The sequence below is a fragment of the Rissa tridactyla genome, chromosome 9 (assembly GCF_028500815.1).
Source record: "Rissa tridactyla isolate bRisTri1 chromosome 9, bRisTri1.patW.cur.20221130, whole genome shotgun sequence".
NCBI classification, from domain to species: domain Eukaryota; kingdom Metazoa; phylum Chordata; class Aves; order Charadriiformes; family Laridae; genus Rissa; species Rissa tridactyla.
In genome coordinates this window covers 37,942,333-37,968,192 of record NC_071474.1, presented here as the reverse complement: position 1 = coordinate 37,968,192, position 25,860 = coordinate 37,942,333, and the positions used below count along the sequence as shown (strand labels likewise).

Below are 25,860 nucleotides of genomic sequence, written 5' to 3'. Positions count from 1 at the left end.
TTTCTCTCACAATAACACCCTCTTAAGCTTTTAGTCTTCGTTATTAAATTACCTTATTTTCTCTCGTCTTTCCACTCACCATGAAAAGCATATTAAGCTATCACACCAGTAAGTGTACACTTGAGCATGAAAGCTGCAGTGCAATGTTAGTAATCTAACTTTTAAACTACCGAATGGGTTAACTTACAGTCAGATCACCTCCAGTTATAAGTATTTCTACTGTGTGTTAAATGTAGTTTCATAACTAGAACATGCTGATGGCAATAGTGCATTAAAAATAACTTTCCCTATGTTACCTTAACCATTCTGTCACTGACGAATTTCTTCATAGTCCCAACCTAGAGCAAATAGCTAAAATGTTGCTCATTCTTGTCAGAAACACATTAAACTATTATATTCATATATTTACAGTAAAACTGCATGAGAAATTGCTATAACCAAGTGGTCTCCTTTCTACTGTATGTAGAAACAAGGGCTTTCTCACAAACCTTCAGTACTTGAACTTAATGACAAAGTAGTCCTAATAGTTTGCTGACAGTAGTAAAATGAATTACTCCCTTGTAATTATAGTTTCCAAATTAACTGCGTTGTCAGTGCAACATAATGTATCATTCAAATATCAATCTTCTCACAGACCAGCAAGAAATAAGGATGCTATAAAGCACAATATTAACCACTGGGAAGCTTATCATGCTGGATGAGAAGATGTTGAGAAATTATACCTCCTACAAAGACACAGCAGCAGAGGAAGATGGAAATGCTTGAAGTTATCATGATTTTATAACAAAGACTACTTGGAATCCAAACTTAGTGTAGCTTCTGTCACCCTGTCATTGCATCTTGGAACCTGATGAGAGCAAACTCTCTTGCCAAAAGTCTCTTAAGTTAAGACAAAAAGATGTTCAGTCCGAAGTCTGTGATCTTAGCTCTGCATCATCAAGTACAGCTGGACATGAAAGCTTCCCCTGAGGTGGTACATAAATTTTGAACATTCCAATATTTGTTAGTTGTAGTGGAAACAAAAAATACTTTCAAGAAAAAAAAAAGTTATAAAACTGAAAATCTCCCCTCCAGTATCACTCAGACCAATCAACCTCTCCAACTTTCAGTTATAAGTTAAAATAAAAAGCTAGGTAACAATAATATTGATTCTTAAGTGGGGGTGATGGTGGTGTTTGTTTGCTTTTAATAATAATAATATAAAAAATATTTTAAAAACTATGAATGTGAAAGTTTCTCTGAGCTGTTATTTTTAAAACAATTTAAAAACCCTCTATTGTTGACTTGAAAATGAACCAAAAACTGCTAGTCAAATAGCAAATTGCCAGAAAAGCAGCAAAAGAAAGTCTGAGCTACTGAGTACATTCCAAGGGAGTTCAGAATATAAATTCAATTTACAATTGAATATAAATTCAATTTACAATTGGTCACACGACCAATCTTTCAATATATACATGGTAAACATACAGTCAAAAGAAAAAAAATAAATATCAAGAGGCCAATTTATTTCTAAAGTTGGCTACTTGAGGCTTTATAGGGTGTTTTAGATCTCCACACTGAACTCATCCTTAGTGGCATCCAGAGATTTGTCACTAACACAAGTTCAGGAATAGCAGCATTTCACCTGGCACAACACGGGGACACCCCACTAATTAAAAAGATGCAACATCCTCTACTTCCCAAGTAACCTAACAGATGGAACAGAAAGTATTATTTTAAGTACTGGACATGTGTGAGGTTATTGCTCACCATTGCCTATGCTCTCACTCTAGTAAAACGTAAAAGCTTCTATCCAATTAGTATCATATGTCCGTGTTTTTAAAAACATATCCACACACAGATGACGTTTTAAAAGATTATGACCATAATAAGAAATTAGTAATTACTAAATATTCCTGGTTATAAACCTAAAGTGCTTTAAGTTGCTCACAAAAATGCTATGTTTATTGATCACAAAAATGAACAAGAATTAAAATAAGATTCTCCAAATTTGTCCTTAGTCAAAGAATTTTTTTATGTTTCAGAATTTCAAGATTACACAATTAGTAAGACTTGAGCATTTTTTGACATCAGAGGAATTGGTATTTTTCAAGTTTTGACAAGCTGTTCTGTCATACCAACCTCTTTCATAAATGCTTTTCCAAGGCGCACCACTTTCGCAAATAAAATGGGATCATGGGAGAGGTGAGGACCAAGATAACAAAGCATGTTGAACACTTCCTTCCTCAAGTCCTCGAAGCTGTCTGCTTGTTTTGGTGCTCTCTTGTTTGGCAAAGAAGAAATTGGTGACCCTTTAGCTCCTTTAGGTACACCAACTCTGAAAAATAAGATGCACAGCATTTCACATGAAAACCGAAGTGAAAGTTTTAGAAATGTGCCAATACAGTTAGGCTTATTATTGAATTCATGCTTATAAATAAATAGTAGTTTTCCCCTATGTAGCAACAGAATTCTACTTTTCACTTTACCTGCGGTACAGTGGTTCAATTGTCACATGTACAAGTTGGCAAAGGGCAATTGCAATAGGCTTGTGTGAAGTAGCATAAAACGGAGGCATCTGATCCATAATACTTTGTGCATGCTGCCAATCACCAATTTTTAATAAAGCTTCCAATAAACCAAGCTTTTGATTATCAGGAGGCTGCAAGATAACAAACAATTAATGAGAAAGTGTATTCACAAAGTCTTCTTAACATTTCTGCTTAAGCAGTATGCAGCTGTAATCCACAAAAAAAACTATTTCAACTATGTGATAAAAAAACATGTAAAATAAAATACAGCTAGACAATAAACACACTTCAAAAGCATTAATAAACCAGTCCACGCAGAATCTAACATCTGGATCAACAAAAAAAGTTAAAGTTAAAAACAAAAGTTTATAAAGTTGTCTGACATATGTCTGATCATGTTCATTTCAAAACGTCACAATCTATTGCAGCTTATTTCTTTACATGACATTTTAAGAACAATGCAAGCATTTAAGAATCCTTTACATTGTGTGTAGAAAAGTTAAGTCAGTAATTGTTAAACATTGTTTTCTTTATCCAGGCATTTACTCTATGGTACTGTATCTAAAATTGTATCCAGTATGCAGTTTTAACATATAAAGTATTCAAATTTAGACTGTCAACAGCTTTCACACGTAGTTACTCTACTAATTGCTACGAATTGCACAGCTAATCACAGACAAAAATATTAACACAGAAAGAAGCTTTTCAAGAAACAGAATGCATTGCATAACTGTACAAAGAGTCACACAAATTCTTTTTAAGTACAACTCTCCATTTTCCCATCACACAGGCTCAGACTTCATTAGTCATTGTAATCCTTCCAAAAAATGTTGCCGTTTCTGCCAGAGCTTAAAATTCCCTAGTTCTTAAATTCTAAAGCTTTGCCATAAAAACTGTCTTAATTTTTCTGACACTACTTGCAACATATACACTCCCCACATCCCATCAAGAGTTTACTTTTCCATTAGAACATGGTGACACGCACACTTCAGAGAATACCAGGGAGCCTCAACTGACTGCAGAGAAGGTGGACCAAAGCAGTGTGGTATAATCAAAAGGGATATGGAAATAATGAGCGGGAGGGAGGTCAGAAACTTAAAAGCTAGTGAAAGGAATCAGTTTAAGCAGCAGATATGGCTGCAATTGAGAGCCAGAGAGCAGTAACTATATCAGCTGCCTGAAGGAAGAAAATTAATGCGATTTTTCAAGCTAGGCAAGAAAAATGGAAGGAGGAAGGAAGGTCAGAAATTTACAGAATCAAGGTGGGTAGAACAAACAGGAGTAAGTAGACAAAACAGACTGATATAATGAATCCAGGAGGATACAGAAAATGAAGAATAGAAGCTGTCAAGACCGATGGAGCCCTCCCCCCTCTGCAGCACTCTACTTATAAAATGCAAATATCAAGCTTTTATTTCACTTTTTGTTTGTTTTAAACAAGATGTTTAAGCAGTACTTAGACAATCACATGAAGATCACAACAGAAAGGCTGATAAGAGATTAAATAACTGTTTTTAAAGTTAGGCTTGGACATGCTGAAACAATTTAGACCTACGGAAATATGAACAATACATGACATAGTAGCACCTCAAGCAGGAGTATATATTTACACATACAAAGATACAGAACTAACGGAAAACACAGCAGAAGTTACAATTAAAAATGTTCAATTAAAACCTTCTTCTACAATGGAGGATAATTATACAATTATCCTCCTGATATTGTCTGACAATTGTTTATGTCCCAATTCTTGATCGGGAGAAATAAGGAATGAACTCTTACTAATGTCATTATTTTCAAGAAATCAACCAGAATTGTACTATCGCAGGCCCTAGAAAACACAGTTGTTTAAGATTTTGAAGTATATGAATGCTGGAACATACTCTGTGGAGCTGATACAACAAGAAGGAAGGAAAGAAATTAATTAGCCACTGAACCAAGAACATTAAACCTTAGCGAAATTCAGAACAGCTCCCCAACCATGCATTTTTGCACATTCAGTATAACGGAAGTGCAATCAGAGGATAGACACAAGCCGTCCAAGAAGTACGTACCCCGTCTATCTTTCAAATAAATACAAAAATGTTTTCATAACAATTATTATGTTTAGTTTAAAATAATTCAAATTATTTTCTTGGACAGCAAAATATTCACACATACTCACCTTTTCAGTTTTCTCCTCTTCTTTTTCTTTTTCCTTCTCCTTTTCCTCAGTCTTTTCAGAGGATAAGACAACCATTGTAAGTTTTCTGACAATTTGCTTTGCTTCCACTATCTCTCGCTTGTGTTCCTCAATGATGGCATTATCCCCTGGAAGGAGCTAAAAAAACAGAACAAACTTTATAGCTGAAAATTGAAGTGAGCTACTGCTACTTTTGATCACTTGAGCTCAAAGCAGAAGTTTATCCTTCGTTGGTAGTAATCAGATGAACTTACTCCCTGGAAGGTTCTTTTCCTTGCTACCATCATCCCAACAAGGAAATATACTATTAACAGACTATTTGGCAATCAAGGACTCACGAGAAATCATTCTGTTCTACTTCCTCACAAACATTAGTCATATAAGCTCCCCTTCCCCTCTCCAATTTACCATTCAGCTGTAGATATATGGTGACAATTACACATGTATTTTTCAATACTTTGAATTTACAAAATTCAGTAGTTTAAAAGCAAGTGAATATTCAAAAGCATAAATTTTCACTTGCTCATCTAAAGGAAAAAAAATTCATCACCAAGGAAACCCAGTTAACCTACTTAGATACACATTTTGATTGCACTGTATTTTAAAGGAATACCATTTAAAGCTTACCAAATTTCCTTTTTATCAGTAATGTGGGTTAAATACACGTAACATCTGTTCCTTAAAACCCATCTTACATTAAGAGATACCTAGTATGATAAAACCTCAGCAGTCTTGTACTTGAGAACTGTCAGGATGAGGAAGATAACCCTACACTCAAAAATTAAAAGGTCAAGTTGTGAGACTGAAGAAAAGCTCTTTTTCTGACAAAGCCAAACTTCAAATTGATTCCTAAAATCATACTCAAAATTTAACTGCAAGTAAGTAATTAAAACTTATTGTAGGATCATGACCTCTTTGATACAGTAATCTTTTCTTCTATTGTTTTTAACAAGGGAAGATTTTTACTGGTTTTTGTCCTCCCAAACTGACAGTAGAAGGAAGAAAGACAAAGCATCATCATCTTCAGAGAAAAGATAGTAGAAGTCTGCATTTTCATGGAAATTTGGGGAAGAACGTATCCCGCTTGGAAAGGTAAAAGGTTGAAAGAGTTGCACTTTTCTTATTTGAAAACAAAAGTAACCTAAGATTCACCAAGAAATACCTAGCGTGGAATTTTAAGGTGTAAATCATTTGGTCAGGATGCAATACATATTATATACGGCTGTGTGTATGTATACACAAATAGAAAACAGTTCTTACAGGGTTGGAAGGGGAAGGTGGGGCGGGGGGGGGGGGGGAAGAACATTCTTGATGTGAATGATAAACCTGACAGCTGCTATTGTATAAGAGCTGTACAATATATGCCACTTGAGACTCAACACCTACACACTAATTATTTTCTTGAAACTCCCATAGCAAGTTAAATTAAGCCTGAACTGAAAAGAGGAAAAAAACGCCATCCCAAACACGTAAAGAAAGACTGTCAGAGAGGTTCTGGAATGAAAGTAGATTACAGACTTATTAATATTATTATCTTTTCTTTTTATTATTTTATTTTCATTATTATTTCATTAAAGTAGTTTAGTTTCAACTCACAAATCTCAATCTGTCTCATTTTCTCTCCTGTCTGAAGGGGAGAGAGGAAAAAGAGAGCATCTGTCATTCATTCAGCGGCCGGTCCAGCCCAAATCATGACAATGACAAAGTTGAACAGTATAAATGAATGCAGGGCCCATTTTAGCTGTGAGACTGTCAGAAAACATGCCCACACCTATACAGTTCGAGTTGAGATTGCACAGGCCACTGTAATTCTGAGTCTGAGCATTTTTTTTTTGTAAGCTTACAAACATTCCTTAACAAGCTAGCATTATTATCATGCATTCCTCCCTCCACACCGATTATCTGAGACAGGCACTCCTACTCTTGCTCCACCCAACACGTTTTTAGCCAAAATACTCCTATGAAGCCAGTTATTGACAAGTCAGATTGTGACTAATGTTATTAACTGCCACACAAATTAATGGCAGGACTACATTACAAAACTTCCATAGCTGTAACTAGAGCTCATTTCCTTGATTTCAGTGGAACAGTTAAGAGTCTTAAAATATCTATGGATATTCTGAAATTAAAGAGTGGTGTGTAATGCAAAATTATTTTTATAACTGCAACATTCCATTTATCATCTGCCAAATTGGCACCTTAGTTGGTAAGACTGTCAAACTGGAGAGGATAAGTCTCTCTGACTAAGTCTGCACACGTAACTCCATTTTCCTCTTTCAACCTAACGAATCGTCAGAATTCTTGTAGATGGAATGAGAGGTCTATTCAGGAATATGTTAAGAGTTTTTAAAAAATCCTACTATTAAACTAAACAAATAATGTTATGAGATGATTGTCCTACCTGTTTTTTCAAAAATTGATCTTGTAAGGCAGAACACTCCAAGTGCTGAGTTCTTAAGGAACATTACTTTGCCATTTAATGCATACTGAGGCATTTACCTCCTATTTCCTATTCAGGCAGGAGGTAAACAATACAGAGGATGCTACACAGATAATTCAAAGAAAGTGTTACAGCATTGACATTTCACTGTGTGTTTATTTGAATATGAGGCATTAGAAATTGCTGGAAATTTTAAAGAGCATAAAAACACGTACACATACAGCTATTACACATTACGTCTAAATCTGAAGCTTTAGGAATAGCGTAAGATATCTTTTTAAAATTTTCTTAGTTTTGGTATTTGACAGAATAGCACTGTCACTTACATGAACATAAAGGTCTTCCAAATCTATGAGATTATGTTGCAAAAGGACAGCAGCAACTCTGTATAAGGAGGAAGGTGTCTCACCACTTGGATCCTAAAAGAGACAAGATTGCAAATTTAAGAAAAAAAGCAAAACAGACCACTGCAGAAGGTCAGGAAACAGAAAAGAAACCGCTCAAAGTTCAGATGAAACATACTAACCCACAGTTCTCCTTGTTACCATGTTATTTAACTGCTATTACTACAAAGCCACTAGACTTAACCGCAGTACACAATCAGAATTTTCAGAAAAAAACCCATTCAATTATCTTCACACCTTATGGTGCTTGTATGCAATTACTAACCATACACCTAAAAAAACCCTTGAATATTTTACCGAATGTCAACTGTGACTCCCTTGCAAACACGCTTTTCACTCCTGGGGACAAGTCTTTTGATTATAATGTACAATCTCTTCTTTAACGCCAATCCTAAGCGTTCTCCTCTAAAATATGTCAGAGACTTCCACTCAAATCATTAAATTATTGCTCTTTATACTAGAATTTTACAATTTAGAATTTAATTTTTATTTTAAAAACAAACACATTTACAGGAAAAGAAGCTGTTATCACTAACTGCAGTTCAACACTGAGTACCAAACAACCACCAAAACCAAAAATTAAGAATGGAAATACATTACCTGATAAAATTTGAATTTGAACCCAAGGATATGGCATAGAGTTTGAGGTTCACACATGTACATGTAAGACTCTATCAGTGGTACAAAGAAGTCATCATACTCAGGCCTGCACTCATAGACTTCTAGGATAATATCCAAAACTCTGTTCGGATCAAGGTTAAAACATCCTAGTAGAGAAGAACGGAGAAGAAAAGCTTAACATTGCTACTTTTTGTCTTCATTCTGTTAACAAACCACAAATGCGTTAAAGTTAATTCTTTTCAGTTAAAATTGTGCCTGGATTTATCTACAGCAAAGCAATCTGGATCATCTGTAAATACAGGATCAATCACTTTGACTTACGTTGAAAATTGAAGTAGGCAGAGATACTAAACAGGACTTTCAATTCAGATTACAGAAAGATTAAAAATTACCATTTTACAGCAAGCATTTAATAAGTAAAAACCCAACCTCACTAATACCATAGTGCCAGCAAAAGGCATGGGCTGCGTCCTCTCTTCTTGTGCTAGCACACGTATTCATGCTGTCACACAGATCAGACAGCTGGAAACTAATTGTTTTACACCCCAAAAATTGTTCTAGTTTGAGCTAGACCCTGATCCACCTGGTTGTACTGTCCTGTCAATCCAGTGTTATTGATAGCATTAGGGAGAACAGTTTGCTTATTTTGAGGGGAGCGAGTGCAAGTACATAGATCAGCTTAAGCCAATGTTGTAATCATACCTGTATTTTACTATATAAACTTTTCCACCAAAACTCCAGGAGACATGCTCGAGACAGAAACATTACTTATATCAAAAGAATCCACATCTAGACTATTTTCTTCATTGTGCCATGAGAAGTTTTATCCAGGCACATCCACTATGCAGATATATAGCTGCATCACTCTCTCCTTCCCAAAAGCCATTTCCACTACACCAGGACCTACTGCAAGTCAGTACTTTGAAAGAATTGACAATTTATAGGAAGTCTATTTCCAATTCCTGAAATTCCAGAAGCAGAAAAGTGTTTTGTTATGAAACTCCTCAAACTGAGCACATGTTTTTTTACCATAATAACTAGCAAAAATATTATCTTCCCTAGGTCTCTTACGAAACAAGTAATATTATTACAGGGATTTCATAGGATCAGTCAAAATTTTGTGATAGATGAAAAATTATCTTTTATAAAATAGCAGCATAGTTTTTTGACCATTACTGCACTGCTACCATATGAAACAGGTACTGGAGCAAACATCTATATATTGTCTAAAACTCTTTATTCAAAAAGGGGAATTACAGATTTAAAACATGGGGAATTATAGATACTTCCTGGGTTTAGTGCATTTTGCACTTTGGTTGTGACACTCGCAAAGATTTAGCTTAGAAATATGGACAAATCAAACAGAACTAGATAAAAGAAGAACATTTACTACTTCTCATTTCTCTTCACTTGTTGAACTTCTTTAAGACTAAAAGAGTATTCATGCATTGAATAGGGTACCTTAAAATAGCAAAATGCATTGCTTTGTTATACTCCAATCTGCCTGTTAAGAGATCACAAGCACATTCTCAACAAATACTGCTGAAATGAATCAAAATCACAGCATGCATATTTGAGGTTGTACCATAAATTCAGTATCTAAATTAAGTTTAACTACGTAACATTCCCAAAATTAATTTTGCCACAGAAACAGGAACTTCCAAATGTCATAATTCTGTCCAAGGTAATCTACCAATACGTGTGTTACTATCACGCCACATGCCTGCATGACATATTATTTGATCCACAGATGATTTCAAACAGCAGTCTAAAGTCACTCTCTGTAGTTATAAGACCATGTAGAAAAACCAGTGCCCACGTTCCTTAAAACAAATTCCTTACCTATTAAAGATTTGATATTTTCAAGGATTAAATCACTAGTGATATTTCCAGATAAGTCTTGCCCAAGTTCTGCAATGAGCTTTGCATAACCTTCATTCTCCTCTCTTAACAAATTAAACTTCTGTTGCTTATAACTGCAAATAAACAGAAATTACACACTATTGTGTAACACATGTCCACAGTGAAGCTTATTTATGCTCTTATCAATATTAAATTTGTTATACAAAATCCTAATTTTGAACATATTTTTAAGCACTTGTCATTTACTTGAGCTATGGCAAAAATTACAGAACACAGTACAATGAATACATGCAAGGTAGCAAGCAGTCTCCAAACAAATCCAGCTCTTATTTCAAATGCAGACCATTTAAAAGCAGTATTATGCTTATACTGAACAGTAAAGCTTGTTCTTACACACTGTGCTGGAGAACTGAAGTGTAAGAGTCCGTGCTTAAGGACCTATTCTAGTTTCAAAGGGTGTTCTTTGAGATCGCAACAGAAATATTGGATGCAGAAACAAAAACCACACATACGCCACAAAAATATATCCTGTGTTGCCAAAACTAATATAACTGTATTTGCTTATTTATGAAAATATATGCCTATGCTTAACTAATACAACAGCAGGAATTAATTTTCTTATACTTTGTAAATTCGTATTTTTCACAAATTAAATATTTAATCTGCACATATGGAATCACTGTAGCAAAAGCCATAGCAATAGCTGACATTAAGAAATATTTTACATTTCTCAAGAGTTTGAAAACTAAGAGGGCTGACAAGTTAAAGTGCAATAAAACACATTTCCTAAAGAAAACAGTATTTTTATTAAAAGAAACGTTACACACTGTTAGCAAACATTGTTACCAGATTAATTACCATTGCCCCTCACCACCCACTCCCCAAACAACCCGTGCCCCAAAACTTACAATAGTTTTGTCTTTATTTTAACAGATTTCTGATTGAACTGTTGAGACTGCTTGATAAGTCCTAATGACTCCAGTGTCTCTGGATCTAAACGCTCCTTTAGGACAGTGTCAGATACAAGATACTAAAAAACAGCAAAAACATACAGCAAATTTGTCAATTAGAAAGACCTAGAAACCATCTGATTATTACTTTAGGCTACATACATGTTCTGACTACAAAGAAACCAGTTCAAATGCCATCATATAGCATGATACTAAATGCATGCTGCTTCAAACATAGAAGCAGACAAAACTGAGAAACTACTTAACTGATATTGGAATTTTACAGCAGTAGATTTCATATACAAAAGCACCTTGAAGAAACAAGTCCTAGAGCCTAATTGCTGGTTACAAAGTATACATTGCATAGCATCTAGGGATATTACCACCAAGAACTGCATATTTACAAAGCTTATACCCATCCTCTCCCATATTCTGGGAGAAAAGCCTTATTTTCATATACTGAATTTTCCTACAAATCAAGCATATTCCATGTGGTTATGATTGCCGCTTCTGAAGACAGAGGAGGTTGCATAAAGGAGAAGTCCAACTCAAAACATCCTTCAGAAGCAAAATTTCTGTTGAACTGACCGGAGGAAAAAATTTAAGTTCTCTCAAAGCCCTTCAAAGAATTCAAGGGACAACGACATTAGTCTACCATAACACTTCGAAGATGCATTTTTAAATGATTTGGGAATTTGATAAGACATTCTAATAGTTATTTCCTCAAAAAAAAGAAAGCAAAAAAGCAAGCTCCAAAACGCTCTGATTTTTCTTGTCAGATTTTGGCATATACTTTTTTTTTTTTTTGACATATACTTTTACTTTCTAAAGCCCAACTTACCAAACAGGCTAATACCAGTTGGGTAAAATGATCCCTCTTGCTCTTTTCTTCTAAACAACTTGTTTCAATATCTAGTATAAAAGAAGGTGGGGAAAAAAAAGGAAAAACTAAATCATTACTTGTGAAATTTATGAGTTTCTTCTTTTTATAACTATTCTGACAAATACTAATGATAACACCATGCAAAGTAGTTTGTTTTTAACATGCTAGCTTCTTGCCACTTTCTACCTACCCACCCACCTTGGGGTCCACATAATATTTTGATGAAAATTCTGAAACATCCACAAGTCTCATGAGAAGGTAAAAAAGAAACCACAGAAATGCCATGGTAATTTTTCTTGCCCTTCTCTCTGTTGCAATAAGGTTTATAGCAAGCATTAAGAATCAATAACAAGGTGCAAGAAGATTCTTCTTGTGCTAGCACACGTATTCAACGAATTGCTGAAAAGAATGGCAAGATCCTAGTCTTAACGTAATGTTCTAGTCTCTTTCCCTGTGTCTTCAGGGTAACTACCATTTGATGCCTGGTCTGCAGTCTTTTACTAGCTACGATTCTGTACTTCCATTCTTTTCTTTTGCATTGTCAACTACTGAATGTAATTCATAAATTTACTCCTGTGGGAAGACAGGCCATAAAACAATGGCCAAGGAAGCACACCTGTCTAAAGCACATCATTAAAGGAAGCGAGGAGCTGCAGAAGGAGTGGAAAACTCATTAAAAGAATGTAAGGCAGACATTACAAAAAAACCAAACCAAAACAAAAAACCCCACAAAACCAGCCCCACACATACCCAGAGAAAAACTAGACCCATAGAGAAAACATCAACAACAAAAGTCTGATAAAGACGGCCCCAAACAGGCTGAAAACCAATGATGTCGCAGGGTGGCAGCAGAGGCAACAGACTTGCCAGATCAGGCTGGACCCTAGCAGCCAAGCCTCTCAGCCAAAGAGGAATCTGCAGAAAAACATTAGTCCAGGGAATGTGGGTAAGTGGATAAATCAAATTCTGATATATTGAAACACACTAACTACAAGATGATGACATTAGAAAAAAAATCCTGATAGTAGCAAATACTGGTTAGAAGGGAAAAGCATTAAAGGAAACTCACTAAAAACATGCAAGAAATTGTCAAGTGTCCTTTGCCCAAGAGTTTGAAACCTAGCTCCTTAGCCATACTGTTTCTCTACTACTAGTGGAGGCCTGGCATTTGGCAACATACTAACTTGGAGGGAAGAAAAAAAAAAAAAAAGGAAAAAAGGGTAGGCAGATACACCAGTTTTAGTTATTCAAATAGTTCAAGAAGAAACTAATCTAAGTTCTCTAACCCAGCTTAAAAAACAAAAGGGTATCAGTATAATACTGCACTATAAAAACCAATTATTACCAAAAAAATATACAAGTACACAGAATGAAACGTTATGAATAAAACAGAGTCAGAATTCATCATTTAGATGTTACAGAAGTGAGGGTGCATATGCAAACTTAATTAGATCCATCTCTGCACAGGCAGCCACAAAACAGAAGATGTCACACTCCTTCAGTATATGGAACAAACCAGGATCTGTGATGAGCAGACTGTCAAAAGAATTTGCTGAAAATTGTTGAAAAAAAGAGAGATATAGAACAAGACAGAAACTGCAAGCAGTTAAAACTATGATCTGGAAAAAGAGTACACAGGATTAAAATGCTAAAAACATGAGAGAAACTGCTCTGGATCAACATTACAACATAAAAATCCAGAAGTTATTACCAGAATAAGCACAAATCTTTAAAGCTCGCTCAGTTTGCACACAGTAACTTGGCAAACGATGCCATTTGTCTTTAGATTTCTGGACAATTAGTACAAGCTCCATTTCACTAACAGTGACTGAACAGAGAAAAATATTTACAGAACACATTCTGAGAACGGGGGATCTACCTACCAGTAAGTCAACTTTTATTTAAAATACTTATAAGAATGATAACAACACTACGTTGCTGATTCCATTAGCTAACATCCAACATTCTTACAAGCTAGCTCCTGTAACTATTCTTAGTAGATCAATTTCCACTGCCTTTAATAGGTAAACGTCTGGAAACTACAACAGAACAAAGCAGAATGAAAAGACATTAATAACTGAGATACAAATACACTGAGAAAAAAAATCAACACATGTTTTGTGAAGAGAAGCCATGCTTTACAGATCTAATGAAGTTTCCTGAAGTCAACAAGCAAACACACAAAGCATGTATTTCTCCAAATCTCTCACAATGCTGAAAAGGAAGGGAACCCAACTTACCTAATATGCAGAATACATCAGCTAGAATGGAAGGCATGTCTTCCCGAAATTCCTAAAAAGGAAAAAGATCACACCTAGTGAATACAGAAATTCCAATATGTAGACTTAGAAAATTCTTATTCCATTACATAAAACACTTCATCATAAAGTAAATTCAGATTAATTAATAATGTGATTATTATTACCAATTATGTTAATAATAATTAATGTCATAAATGATTAATAATGAAGAGGCTCAATTATTGACTAATATCTAACATAAATGCTGTACTAATTATTGATATGTAATGAAATAACATCACATTTTAATGTAATTTAAAAGAGTATCTAGTGGCCAGGGACAAAACCCTCTGGTTACTACCTCCATTTCTGTAGCACAATGGAACTCCCTGTCTGAAGAGCAGCACCAGCCTGTACAATAAACTATACTTTCTCAGGCACCAAGCAAATTACAATCCCCTACAGTAACTAAAGATCAAACATTATCATATGCTAAGTCAGCCTTGACTTCTCTCTAACCCAATGCAGAAGACTAAAAACCTAAAAAGATTATTCTAGAATAGACGACTGCAATACGTACTTTTTTTTCCATGTTCTATATATGTCGATCTATACAGCAATCTAACAACTTACAAATAAGAAATCATTTCAGAGGATTTTTAAATGTTGTTTTTTTTTTTCCCCTCTTTTAGGAACACCAATATTTGGTAACCTTAGAAGTTTAGAGGTAAATACTCTTTTCCCTACTTTCTCTAGTTATTCAAAGTATTTTAAGAAAAACCTTTTTCAAACAAAAAATAAGTCTAATGCATTATTTTAAAGACAATCATGGGACTTAGACATCTCAGTAGTAAAATGGCAGACAGGCACATCGTTACACTGTAAGAAAGATGTAAATTATAAAAACCAGTAGGTGGCATTACAGACATGCCGCATAAGCAAGTGAAATCTATTTTTAGCATTTATTAAAAACTTTAGTCTTCAAATGCCCTTAAAAAAATTATTTAATTTTTAATTTATGCTAAAATTAATATACCTATTCCTTACCACAAAAAGTAGGGGAAGAAACAAAACCCTGATAGATTACATGTATTTCAGGTGCACACAAATGAAGAAAAAGGACTTGCAAGAATGACTTTTTAGACAGGGAAAACCAAGTCTGTTGAATATCATCCTGCTTGACTTTCATTTGGACTTCTGTAACAAACTAAAAATTTAGTAAGTATGCAATTATTACAAATATATACTTACTATGATATCACCGAGAACATTAGAAGCTTGATCATGCTTTAAGTTTCCTCTGACAACATGGTATGCAAGCTCATACAAAGCCTGTTGGATATCTGTTGAAAGAAAACAGATGATTAAGGAACATATTAGGTAATTCTTGGTGTAGCTTTTAAAGCAATGTTTACACTAATGCTGTAGACCTCAGACACCCTACAAGTAAAGAGGATATGCTTCTCTTACCAATGAGGGGGATTACTTTATTACTGCTGATAGCTTAAATTTGAGCAATATCTAAGACTTCACGCAAGCAGATAGTAAGAGATGATACACTTTCCCTAGAGAGTTTATGGAGTAATAGTGAAATGGGATGAAGAACTACAGTCCTGCACATAACTTGAGTCTTGGCAGTTGGTTTAACAAAGACATCTGTAACTTATAATTCTCATAAATATCACATTATCCATATATATAAAAAAGTATAATATATAGAAAACATTCCAGTACTTTTTCTTAATCGTATCTCATCACAGACATGTAATTGGAGAGAAAACACTTAACAAGGATTTTATTTTTTATTTTTTTTTAAGGAAAGTCTCCCGTAACTGAAGAATGTTGTTTTACAAAAGCTTATATTAAGCTGAAACACTGAAGAGAGGTACTGCATTTGAGGAAAAATCTTGCAATGTTAAACATAGTGGTTGCAAAAGCAGCAAGGACAAATAAAAAGAAAACAATATACTGAAATTGTCAACCTCTGTCCAGAACAGAGTGGCCTGTCTTCAAAAACTTTGGGAATAGTGATTTTGCTTTGTTGAACAACAAATTCTTCTTACTTAGTAATATTACTTATAATTTACATTGAAATATTTTGGTTTATCTTTTCTGCTATTACAGTTGCCCATTATGACTATATTAGCAAGAACCCAAAACACTATCTGAGCAGCACAGCACGTTTGTGGTCTTAGTAACATGGAAGCTTTTCTTCTGCAAAGCAAATAAAAATTTAATTTTTCTTTAAACACAAAAGATTTCTTAAAGTGAGAATTTAAAACTTAAAGACAGCAGTGTTTTTCACTAACACGGGAGAAAAAGTCTGTAACTTATGTACTGTAGTAAAAATTACTTTCTGCAATATACAACCACACTTGCATACATCAGTGTTCATACGTTTAACTTCTAAAAAAAAAAAATCTAGTTGTATGTTGAGTTTCTAAAAGGAAATTCCATTTTCTACAGCACCAATGAATACTGGACTATCCCGCCACCACTTACTACTGTCTAAGAAATCTAAGAAAGCTGGACATCAGAAAGCAAACCTAGTTGTGGATATTTGTATTGCCTTACTATTTGTAGTATTCACCTTTAGCACACACTGATGGTCACTGCATATGAATGTTCCAAACAGATCCATGCAGAGATACTGTTTCCAGGCTTTTTTTATTGAATTAAAAACAACCAAAAAACTACACAACTTACCTCTGAAACCCATATTATCATGGCTTTTGTTTTCACTGAGAGCGCGACATAGTTGCACACTGAAATAAAAGAAATAAAAAAAAATGACCAAACAAAAATAGTTAGATATTAGCATACACACACAAATGCTTTGGGGCTCTTCTTTTGTTGTTCTAGCTAAAATAATCTTAAATTTGGGCAGTTTAAATGGCTGACATTTTAATTTTCATAGAGTAAACTCACAGAAGTTACACAGCAAAGAAATGCAAGACTCCTAATAGACCTCATACATACATACATATATCTCATATACTTTAAAAAATATTCTTCCTAACATTACATATGCTTACACACAGAAAAGTGATAACACTAGGTAATTTCAATATGTGAAAGGAAGCCTAGAAGTGCTAGCATTAACCTAATGTTGTTAGCAATGAGGAAACACTTCTCATAGAAATACTATGACTACGATAGTTTTCAAAATCTGGCTTGCAAAAAATTTTTTTTAATATTAAACTATGTGCAGAATTTCCTGATGCTATGCTGTATCAATGGCAACACAGACTTTTAGCTATTCTAGTCACTAAGAGATTCCACTATAGGATGCAGAGACCTGTCATGTTACATTGACTTTAGTCACTCCTGGGGCTCCCTCAACTAAATTAGCCATATGTAAAAAGTACGCTAAATACCGTACAGACTGTTCATGAAATAAAATAATAGTTCTGTGTGTTCTAAAGTAAATGCTTAAAGAGCAGGCTTCTCCACTACACTGATGGCTTAGAAATGGACATAATTCCAAGGTACAAGGATTTTCCCTCTCTTCTACCACCATGGTCATCCCTGCATGAGGCTTCAAAAGCAGTTTCACATTTAAAAGCAAGAGTATTTTAAAAGAGATAGTGATTTACCTATATCGTAACAGACAGTAACAAATATTTTAAGAGCTTTCTTCACACTTGCAAATTTTCGAACAAGTTTCACATATTTTTCATCAAAAAGTCTTTCATGTGCAGAAACTGATGACAGTATCAGAGCTACATCCTATTCCTACATAAAATGGCAAAACTACAAATTCCTGTGGGAGCGACTTTCAAGCATGTTCTCAAATAAGACAGGTATGTACAATCATTACAGAGGCTTATCATGAAAAATAAACAGTAAAAAAGGATCCTGTAGCAATCCGTTACTCATTCTATTTGTATCCTATACAGTTTATTACCTCCCTAGCCGCATTAAACAGCTGTTCCAGCAATCAAAGGATTATAATTCGCAAATACAAGGTATACGCACCCTTTAAAGACAGCTGGAAATAGGGCAATTTCATGTGTAATGTAATCAGCAGAAACATGCAAGCTCAGCAAAAAGCAAAGGTATGGCTAAGATGTTCTAAATGCTATTGAAGAGAATACAATATATTTGGAAATAACCAGAAGAGAGACAGGAAAACAGGAGAATTGGTAATTTATTTTGTTTTTCATGAATGGTAAGTGCACTTTTTAAAAAAAGAAATAATAGATTATTTTTTTCACCAGCTGTCTCCAAAGAGTGTATCAATTTGCTGTAAGTCAGATTTTCTTAAATTTTAATTACTGCTCCCCCATAAGGAAGTTACCCTATAAGCACTCATTTCTAATCTCTGTATACAAATAACAGCAAAGTGAAATATTTGATTCCAAAAAATTATCTGCTGTGATGCTCACTTTGACCCCTATGTCATAAGGTGATATCATCAACCAGGTTACATGAGGATCAACCCTGTCTGTTTGGACTGAAAAGTTCATTTAAGTACATCTTAATACAAAATAAGAGTTTTAACCTCTTCCAACTCCTTTTTCAGCAATACCAAAACAGTACTATCAACTTGACTTTAAGACACAAATCTGTTCGATCAATGTAACAAGAAACCCTATTCAAGATCAGTCTGTAAAACAATTTGCTTTATATTTGTAATTGTAATGTAAATTTGTAATTGAATTTCCAATTTAATAATTTCCAATTATTAAATTGGGGGGGGGAATTAAAAGTTTCTTTTTGTGAAAATCTACATGGTTAAGTTTTAGTAGTAGAAAAGAAGATGCTGGTACTACTCTGGATCTAAATTAATAATTGTGCTAACATTCTTTCATACAGCAACCCCATTTCCAAAGGAGGCTGACCTTTTCTGAAGATGCTGTCAGGCAGTACAGCTGAGCTGATTTAATGGCTTGTTGCTGCAGAAATGGACACTTTCACCAATACTTCCCTTCCTGGCCGCACAGTTCTAGCGCTCATACCGTTAAATCAGTTAAACTGACAAACCCGGCAGAAAACCAGTCAAAAAAAAAAAAAAAGGTCTTCTGCCAGCTTTGCAAGTTGAAGCATCTTACCCGGAGGTCAAATAAGCAGCAAAGAGAGCCCTGGTGAACGAAACCAAGGCAGAAGCCCTCCCTTCCAGTACCAACAAGCTATGAGATTAGTTCATCTATTCTCAACTAAGCGCATCATAAATTAAAATCAAAATGCTTGCGTGTTCACAAGAATAAAAATGTCAATATTAGTATGATTAATCAATTCAGAAAAAAGACACAATACTTTCCCACTTACATTTCCATTGTCCTAGGCACTGTTTATCAGGTCCACTTTTCAGTTCAACAGACTCAAACTGTCTGTTGTCTTAACCGTTAAGAGTTTGTTTGAAACTTTTACTACACTAATCTTGTAGTTCATTGCTGCAAGCTTAGGATAGAGAACTCACCTACCCTACTAAAATCTACATCCCTTCATCCAAAGATAAAACTGTATAATACATGTAAAATACAATTAAAAAATAGGGTAACGTAGAAAGTACGTTAAAAAAACGAAACAAGACACAGAATCACTTCTGAAAACCAAAGTTTCAAAATTAAATTTTTGAATTATGGGGTAGATTTGTTTAAACAACAAATTCTGAAGCAGCTTTGAGCACCTATCAAACAAGTTCGCATGGCAGAGCCAGCAACTGAACCTAAGCCTCACAATTCACATACAACGTCCTATATCCTCAATTACACTCCCACACATAGTATAAGGCAGTAATTATCATGAAGTGCATGTGCCTGCAAACATTTACGTATATGCATAACTTAACTGATCTGGGTAGTTCTCTAGTTGAGATAAAGTACAATCAACTGCATTTTGCAGTCGGGATGGCAAAACTACAACTCAACTCTGTTTTCCTGAGTCTCAGCCCTTTAACTCAACACTGTAATATTCTTCCTGCAAATAAAGTAACAAGCATGTTGGTAGTGCTTGAAAGATCGAGTCTCGAAATTTCACATTCACAGAATCTTAAGTTTCTTTAGTTTACCTTGAGGCTTAGCATACGGCATGAACTGCCAGCAAAGTACATTATTAAAGCCCTACTTCCCCACTAGAGCGTCCTCGATGTGTTTAATCTATAACAAAACAAGGCAAAGTATCAGTCTAATAGTAAGTACTTGCCATTGTATGCATATTACAAACATCCATATGGGCTACAGTCATAGACCAGCACCTTATTGTGGAGCACACTGTACAAAACACAATTTTGCTACAAAGGACAGTATAAGTACATACAAATAGGCCTACAAGGAGTCTAGACTGATCAGCATAATAAGCAGTCACACACGGATTCCAACTTAATCTCTCCACAATATCCGGCAGTAACAAAACAAATGCACAAAATTTAATAAAAATGTATTTAGACAGAGATGGGTCTGGACAAAATAGAAAGTGACAGATAAGATGACCACATCGTGACCAATTTATAGTTTTGGCAGCTAAGAACACCTGAAACTACCACATGATGGACATTTATGTATTTGTATTAGATATTACTACACATTAGTAGCTGAATTAAATTCAAAGCATTTACAGTTTTGAACAAGGTCTCTGAACAATTTCTAGGAAGTGAATGGTCACCGCTACCTAAGCTCTATGATGCTGCCTTAACATTATGACACTCTAAGACACATACAAAATCCTTACCTTCTGGTTTTTGGGTATTACAGTTATATCACGACAAACTGACAACATTACCAAAAATAAGCTTGTTTTTCACAGCAAAAGGTCACTTTAAAACTAACTTCCTTACTGGATTTCTTTAAAACATCCCTATATTTTGTTTTCTTTATAAAACAATCAAACTTTTTCTTCCCCCCCCCCGACCCCAATGACAGTATCTCCCACAGACTACAGCAATATTACAAGTCTTGTATGTTTCCAAGCACAGGCAGACCACCACCATACCACTCACTATTACATAAGAAAACATACAGAGATCATCTTAGGCATCCATTATTAATCACAGAAGAAGCTGAAATGCCAAATAAACCCAAAACATTTACTTCTCTCAATACAGTTTCATATTCCCCCAAAACATAAAGTTGTGGGTTTATCTAGGTAACTAGTAACTGCCAAATACTGTCTCGGGCTGATCTAGTCAGATCATGTACGCCATTTCATGCTACAGTAAATAATTTTTTTTTTTCATAAGACTAATCTTTTCTTTCTGCTAAATATTTTTCCTGTAATCCTTGCTTTTCAATAAAGTTGGTATTTGTCTCCCTGCAAATAAACCCATCACTTTGTTTAAAAACAAAACAAACCCCTCCATACAAGAGTGAATGTTCTCTGACTTCATGTATGGCCTTTATTAGACCAGGCTTCCATAGAGTAAAAAGAAAAAACCAACCCACCCAAAAAAATCACCACCACACCCACCTTTTAAAATTTTTGAAAATCCTGTATTTGGTAGAATTGTCAGGTTTGCCCTTTTGCAGTATCCTTCCCCTCCCCGCTTTTCTAATTTGTTTATCAATATAATGCATTGTCTTAACTTTAAACCACAAACCCTCAGATGGGAACTGTGGCCTAGACCTAATTTATATTTCTGAGCATATTTGTATTAGATAAATAATTAAATAAAAATAAGAAGTATCTTTTACATTAAATAATGCCTAAAAATATTTCATGCGTTTCAGTTTTGAAAGAGAGCATCACAATTATATTTTCCCCCAGTAAAACAGGAGACAGGAAGTTTTGGAAAAAGAAATGCAAAGTTACACACTGAAGATTCCCCCCAAAGAAGTTACTTTCTTAAAAAGTTCTCTAAATATTGGCTACAGATACATTGTTTTGCTCCTAGAAAGTAAGTTCATACACATTCCACATGCTTATAGAGCGATCACTGCAAAAACTGACAACTGTTATCCAGACGCAATCACATTTCTTTTAAAACACATGGTTTCTTTTGCAACCTACTCTTTAAATCATGCCTGGAACTGGGAACTGCATTTAAGCAGTATTCCAAATAAAGTGCAAATGCCACAAAAATAGGAATTTAGCCTATTATTTTGTTTTATTGGTCAGATTAACAATTTCTTACCATCATGGTTAAGACATACTGCTCTAGGGGGAGGGGAGAATCATAAAAGGTTTCATCATGGTCAAAAGCTAAGCTAACTTACCTCTTACACAGCTATAAGTTCTCAGAATTCAATGCAAACAATGCAGTTGCCATTAACTGATCAACTATGAAATTTCTGTCCTCATGCAAACTCCATACAATCTCAGTGATCATAATAGGGTAGGTTACAAAACCCAGAGTCATATGTGACTACTTCAAGCAAAAATGACTTAATAACCATTACAGAAAAGCTAGCAAGTCCATCTACATATAGATAATGTTATGTATAAAAAGGCAATCTGTGTTGTTACAGTCATTTGTGCATTTCTGAAAGGCGTCAGTACACATTTACACATTTTATTTTTTTTATGCATATAGAAGTTTCTAAACACTGAAGTTCAATAAAAAGGCCTTTGTGCTTATTGCATAAACATGGCCATGCTGGATGGAAATTCTGCTATTGCCATAAAAATCTTAAACAGGAGATTAAAAAGGCAATGCAAACCTCAGCATTGTTTGGGGGCTCCTGAACACTTATTACTGTTGGAAATGCAGGTATAGAAGAGATTTTCATTGGCCTTGTATCATTCACATCAAAACATGTTAAACTTACATGCTAACGTGATAATGGTTCTAGCACAATCCAAAGCCAAAAATAGCATTACTATAAAGGGGGGGCCCTTCACTACAAAATGGAGGGTCTGGGGAGAATGGTGTTTTGTGCAAGGAGCCTCTACGTCCTCTATTCTCTACCCCGCTACCTTTTTCTTCATGCACAGGGAAGATCATTACCATAGCTGCACAACCTTTTGAAACAGATGAAGAAAAGAAAATAACAAAAACAGTGAATATCAAGAAGCGTTTCTCAAAGTCATCCTCAGACACCCTTACTTGAAACTGCAGGGTTTTATAAGTTACAACAAAAAACCAAAACTGCATGGAAAAATTAAAATAAGGGCATCTAAAAACAGACAGTTAGTACACAGGACACGCTTGACCAAGCTTACATAATAACACAAAATAGACAAACTAGTGAATAAGCCCCTGAACTGATGTAGTCTTGAAACAATGCAGGCAGCACAGTCTGCGAACACATCAAGTTAAGATTACTTAAAACAGATACACAGAAGGCCCTGAAAGGGAAAGCTCCTAGCACACCTGGATTGATTTGGGAAGTTGCAACCAGACCGTTCAGCACACAAAAATTACCTTGTAGGATGAAGAGGAATGACTAGCTCATCCTACCTTGCCTGAATCAAAGAATACAGCGATAATCACCTCGGAATAGGTAGAAAGGTGGGAAGAGGCGCCGAGACCTCTGCCAGAAAGGTCAACACTGTGAAGCCAGCGAAGCAGGAAGGCTCCGGGCCCAACATTACCACGGGGGGCCGGCTAAAGAGGAGCCCGACACCCGATAAACCTGACACTGAGGCAGGAAGGGGGCGCTCGGGGCGCGGGCAACGGGCGCCAGGAGAGCTAGGCCCAGCTACCAGGGCTGGGTTTCGGCGGAGGTCGTTAGCAACCCACAAGGGAGGCAGGGCCGGATAAGAAGGCGGCCTGGGCCCTCAGCCCGAGCAGGATTTCGTCCCTAAGCCCCAGCAGCAAGGACGCAGCCCCGAGCGACGTCCTCCCCGCCCGCTCCCACCTCCTTCGCCGCCCCCCCGCCAGCCTCCCTTGGCCGCTGAGGCCCAGGCTCCCCGCTCCCTCACGCAGGCCGGCGGCCTGCGGCGCCCCATCGCCTCCCCGCGCCAAGACCCCGCACTCACAACTCGTTCTTGCCCCCTTTCTCCCAGTTCTTTATCCACTCGGCAGGGAGCAGCGCCGCCATCTTCCCCGTGTGGCGCCGAGAGCCCGGATGGTGGAGCAACGGCCCCGGGTCAGAGGGGACGCAACAGCCCGCGAGGCACGACGGGACGCGGACGCGCCGTACCCTGGGAGACGGCGCGCGCCGATCCATCGCGCATGCGCGCGCTTTGGCCCCGCCCTCTCGCCGGGCCCCACAGCGGCCCAGGCCTCTCCGGGCCCGGCCGTCGCCCCATCAGGGCCCGGCGCTGGTCCGCGGCCACCGGGGCTACCCCGGTGAGGGGGGTGTTAGCACAGCCCGCGAATTAAAACTCCCGGGGGCTAGGGGAACCTGCTCGTCATTTATAATGGGGGATTCAGGATAGAGCCGGGTGTAATTTTGTCACGCAGCACGCTTCACCACGTTTGTGAAAAAGCTGCACGCAAGGAGTTTCACAAATGCAGAAACAGTTCAGGCAACACACCGGGGTCGCTTGAGCGTGTTAGATGCCTTTAACGTTTATGTGACACAAAACGTCCTCATGAATCCTGTTTCAATCTGTTAGAACGTTGACAGTTAAGAACCGTTGACAGTTAAGAACAGTTAAGACTGTTCCGTTACTTTTCAAATTGTGAGCTCACAAGTCAGATCCCAGCAGCATCATTTGCAAACAACAAGGGTTTTTCTTTTGGGGGAAAAAAAGCAGATTCTGTGATGGGAACAAAGCTCTTCTCTCCCAAACCGCTGTGGTGCTTTCCATCGCTGTCCCGGGTTGAGCCACACAGGGCTAACTTCTAATGCTGGGGAAAACTGCACTTTTAGAAGACTCTAGTGTCTGAATTTGTGAAAATACTTACTTTATAGTCGGCTAGGCTCTGTGGGATTCAAGGTCTCTGTTTTCGAGCCTTGCCTGGTGCAGGGATGAGGAGGAGCAAGGCCTGGGCATTTGACCCAGGCTGGCCAACAGGGTTATTTCATACCATGAATGTCACATTTGATATAAATTAGAAAGTTTGCTGCATAGTTTTTCTCTTCCTTGATGGCAGGTGTCCAGAGAACTCCTTGCCCCAGTGCCAGACCCCTGAGCCCTTCCCTTCCTCCCAAAACTGGTGTGCTCACAGTCTCTGACATTTGCTGTCCCCTGCTGGGAGTGCACAGCTTCCTGCTGATATAATTGGCTGAGTATAATTCTTGTATATCTTATATTAGTATTGGGATTAATACTGATTCTTTAGTATTATTGTTAATTATTTGGTCTTATCCTATTAAATCTATTTATATTTCAACCCTCGTGTTTCCTTGCTTTCCCCAATTCCCCTTTCCAGATGGGGAGGGGTCATCAGGTGATAGAATAATTGTCTAAATGACAATAAATTGTTGTGGGTTTTCTCAAACCATAACAATCACCACTCCCCGAAAACGCGGCAGAGCTGCCAGCTGCATGGGGCGCCCGGACGAGGAGGCTCCGTCCTAGGGTGGGAGTTGGCAGGGAGGCAAGCGGACAGCAGGCACCTCTCCTCTCTTGAGCCACCGCCCCGCTAATGAAGCAAAGCTGAAGAGACATAAACTCTTTTAGGACGTTGCCTTCCTATGGAAGCAACTCTTTCCCCGAATGCACAGCGACCCAAAGCCAGGCGTGTAGGGAGCGCGCGGCTTTGCAGGGATGTGTCAGCAACCTCCTCCAAGCAGCAGAGCCAGCGTTACTGACTGGCCAACAGAGAGCTAACACACTGAACCGGGATTTAAAGAAAGGCCTGTGTGAGCTGATGCAGGCAGGATGCAGGAACAACCACAAAACCATGGATGAAAGGCAAAAGACAGATTTAGTCTCAATACCTCGTAGATCGGGGAACCTCTGAAGCAGCAACAAGGCAGAGGCACGCATGCAGGGG

The 25,860-nt window shown here is 36.8% G+C and overlaps 1 protein-coding gene across 1 annotated transcript in view; it reads right to left on the bottom strand.

Moving 5' to 3' along the window:
* The window catches only part of THOC2 (THO complex subunit 2), a 57,890-nt gene extending 33,775 nt beyond the window's left edge, over nt 1-24,115 (bottom strand). The window contains exons 1-12 of the mRNA XM_054213480.1: nt 23,952-24,115; nt 16,800-16,858; nt 15,345-15,436; nt 14,094-14,145; nt 11,812-11,882; nt 10,929-11,050; nt 10,000-10,133; nt 8,137-8,303; nt 7,459-7,551; nt 4,675-4,830; nt 2,469-2,641; nt 2,122-2,317 (exon numbers count right to left, since the gene is read on the bottom strand). Of these exons, the coding sequence (XP_054069455.1) occupies nt 2,122-2,317; nt 2,469-2,641; nt 4,675-4,830; nt 7,459-7,551; nt 8,137-8,303; nt 10,000-10,133; nt 10,929-11,050; nt 11,812-11,882; nt 14,094-14,145; nt 15,345-15,436; nt 16,800-16,858; nt 23,952-24,013 (1,377 nt within the window). The 5' untranslated portion in view covers nt 24,014-24,115. The remainder of the gene's footprint in view (nt 1-2,121; nt 2,318-2,468; nt 2,642-4,674; nt 4,831-7,458; nt 7,552-8,136; nt 8,304-9,999; nt 10,134-10,928; nt 11,051-11,811; nt 11,883-14,093; nt 14,146-15,344; nt 15,437-16,799; nt 16,859-23,951) is intronic.
* Nucleotides 24,116-25,860: the final 1,745 nt, after the last annotated feature.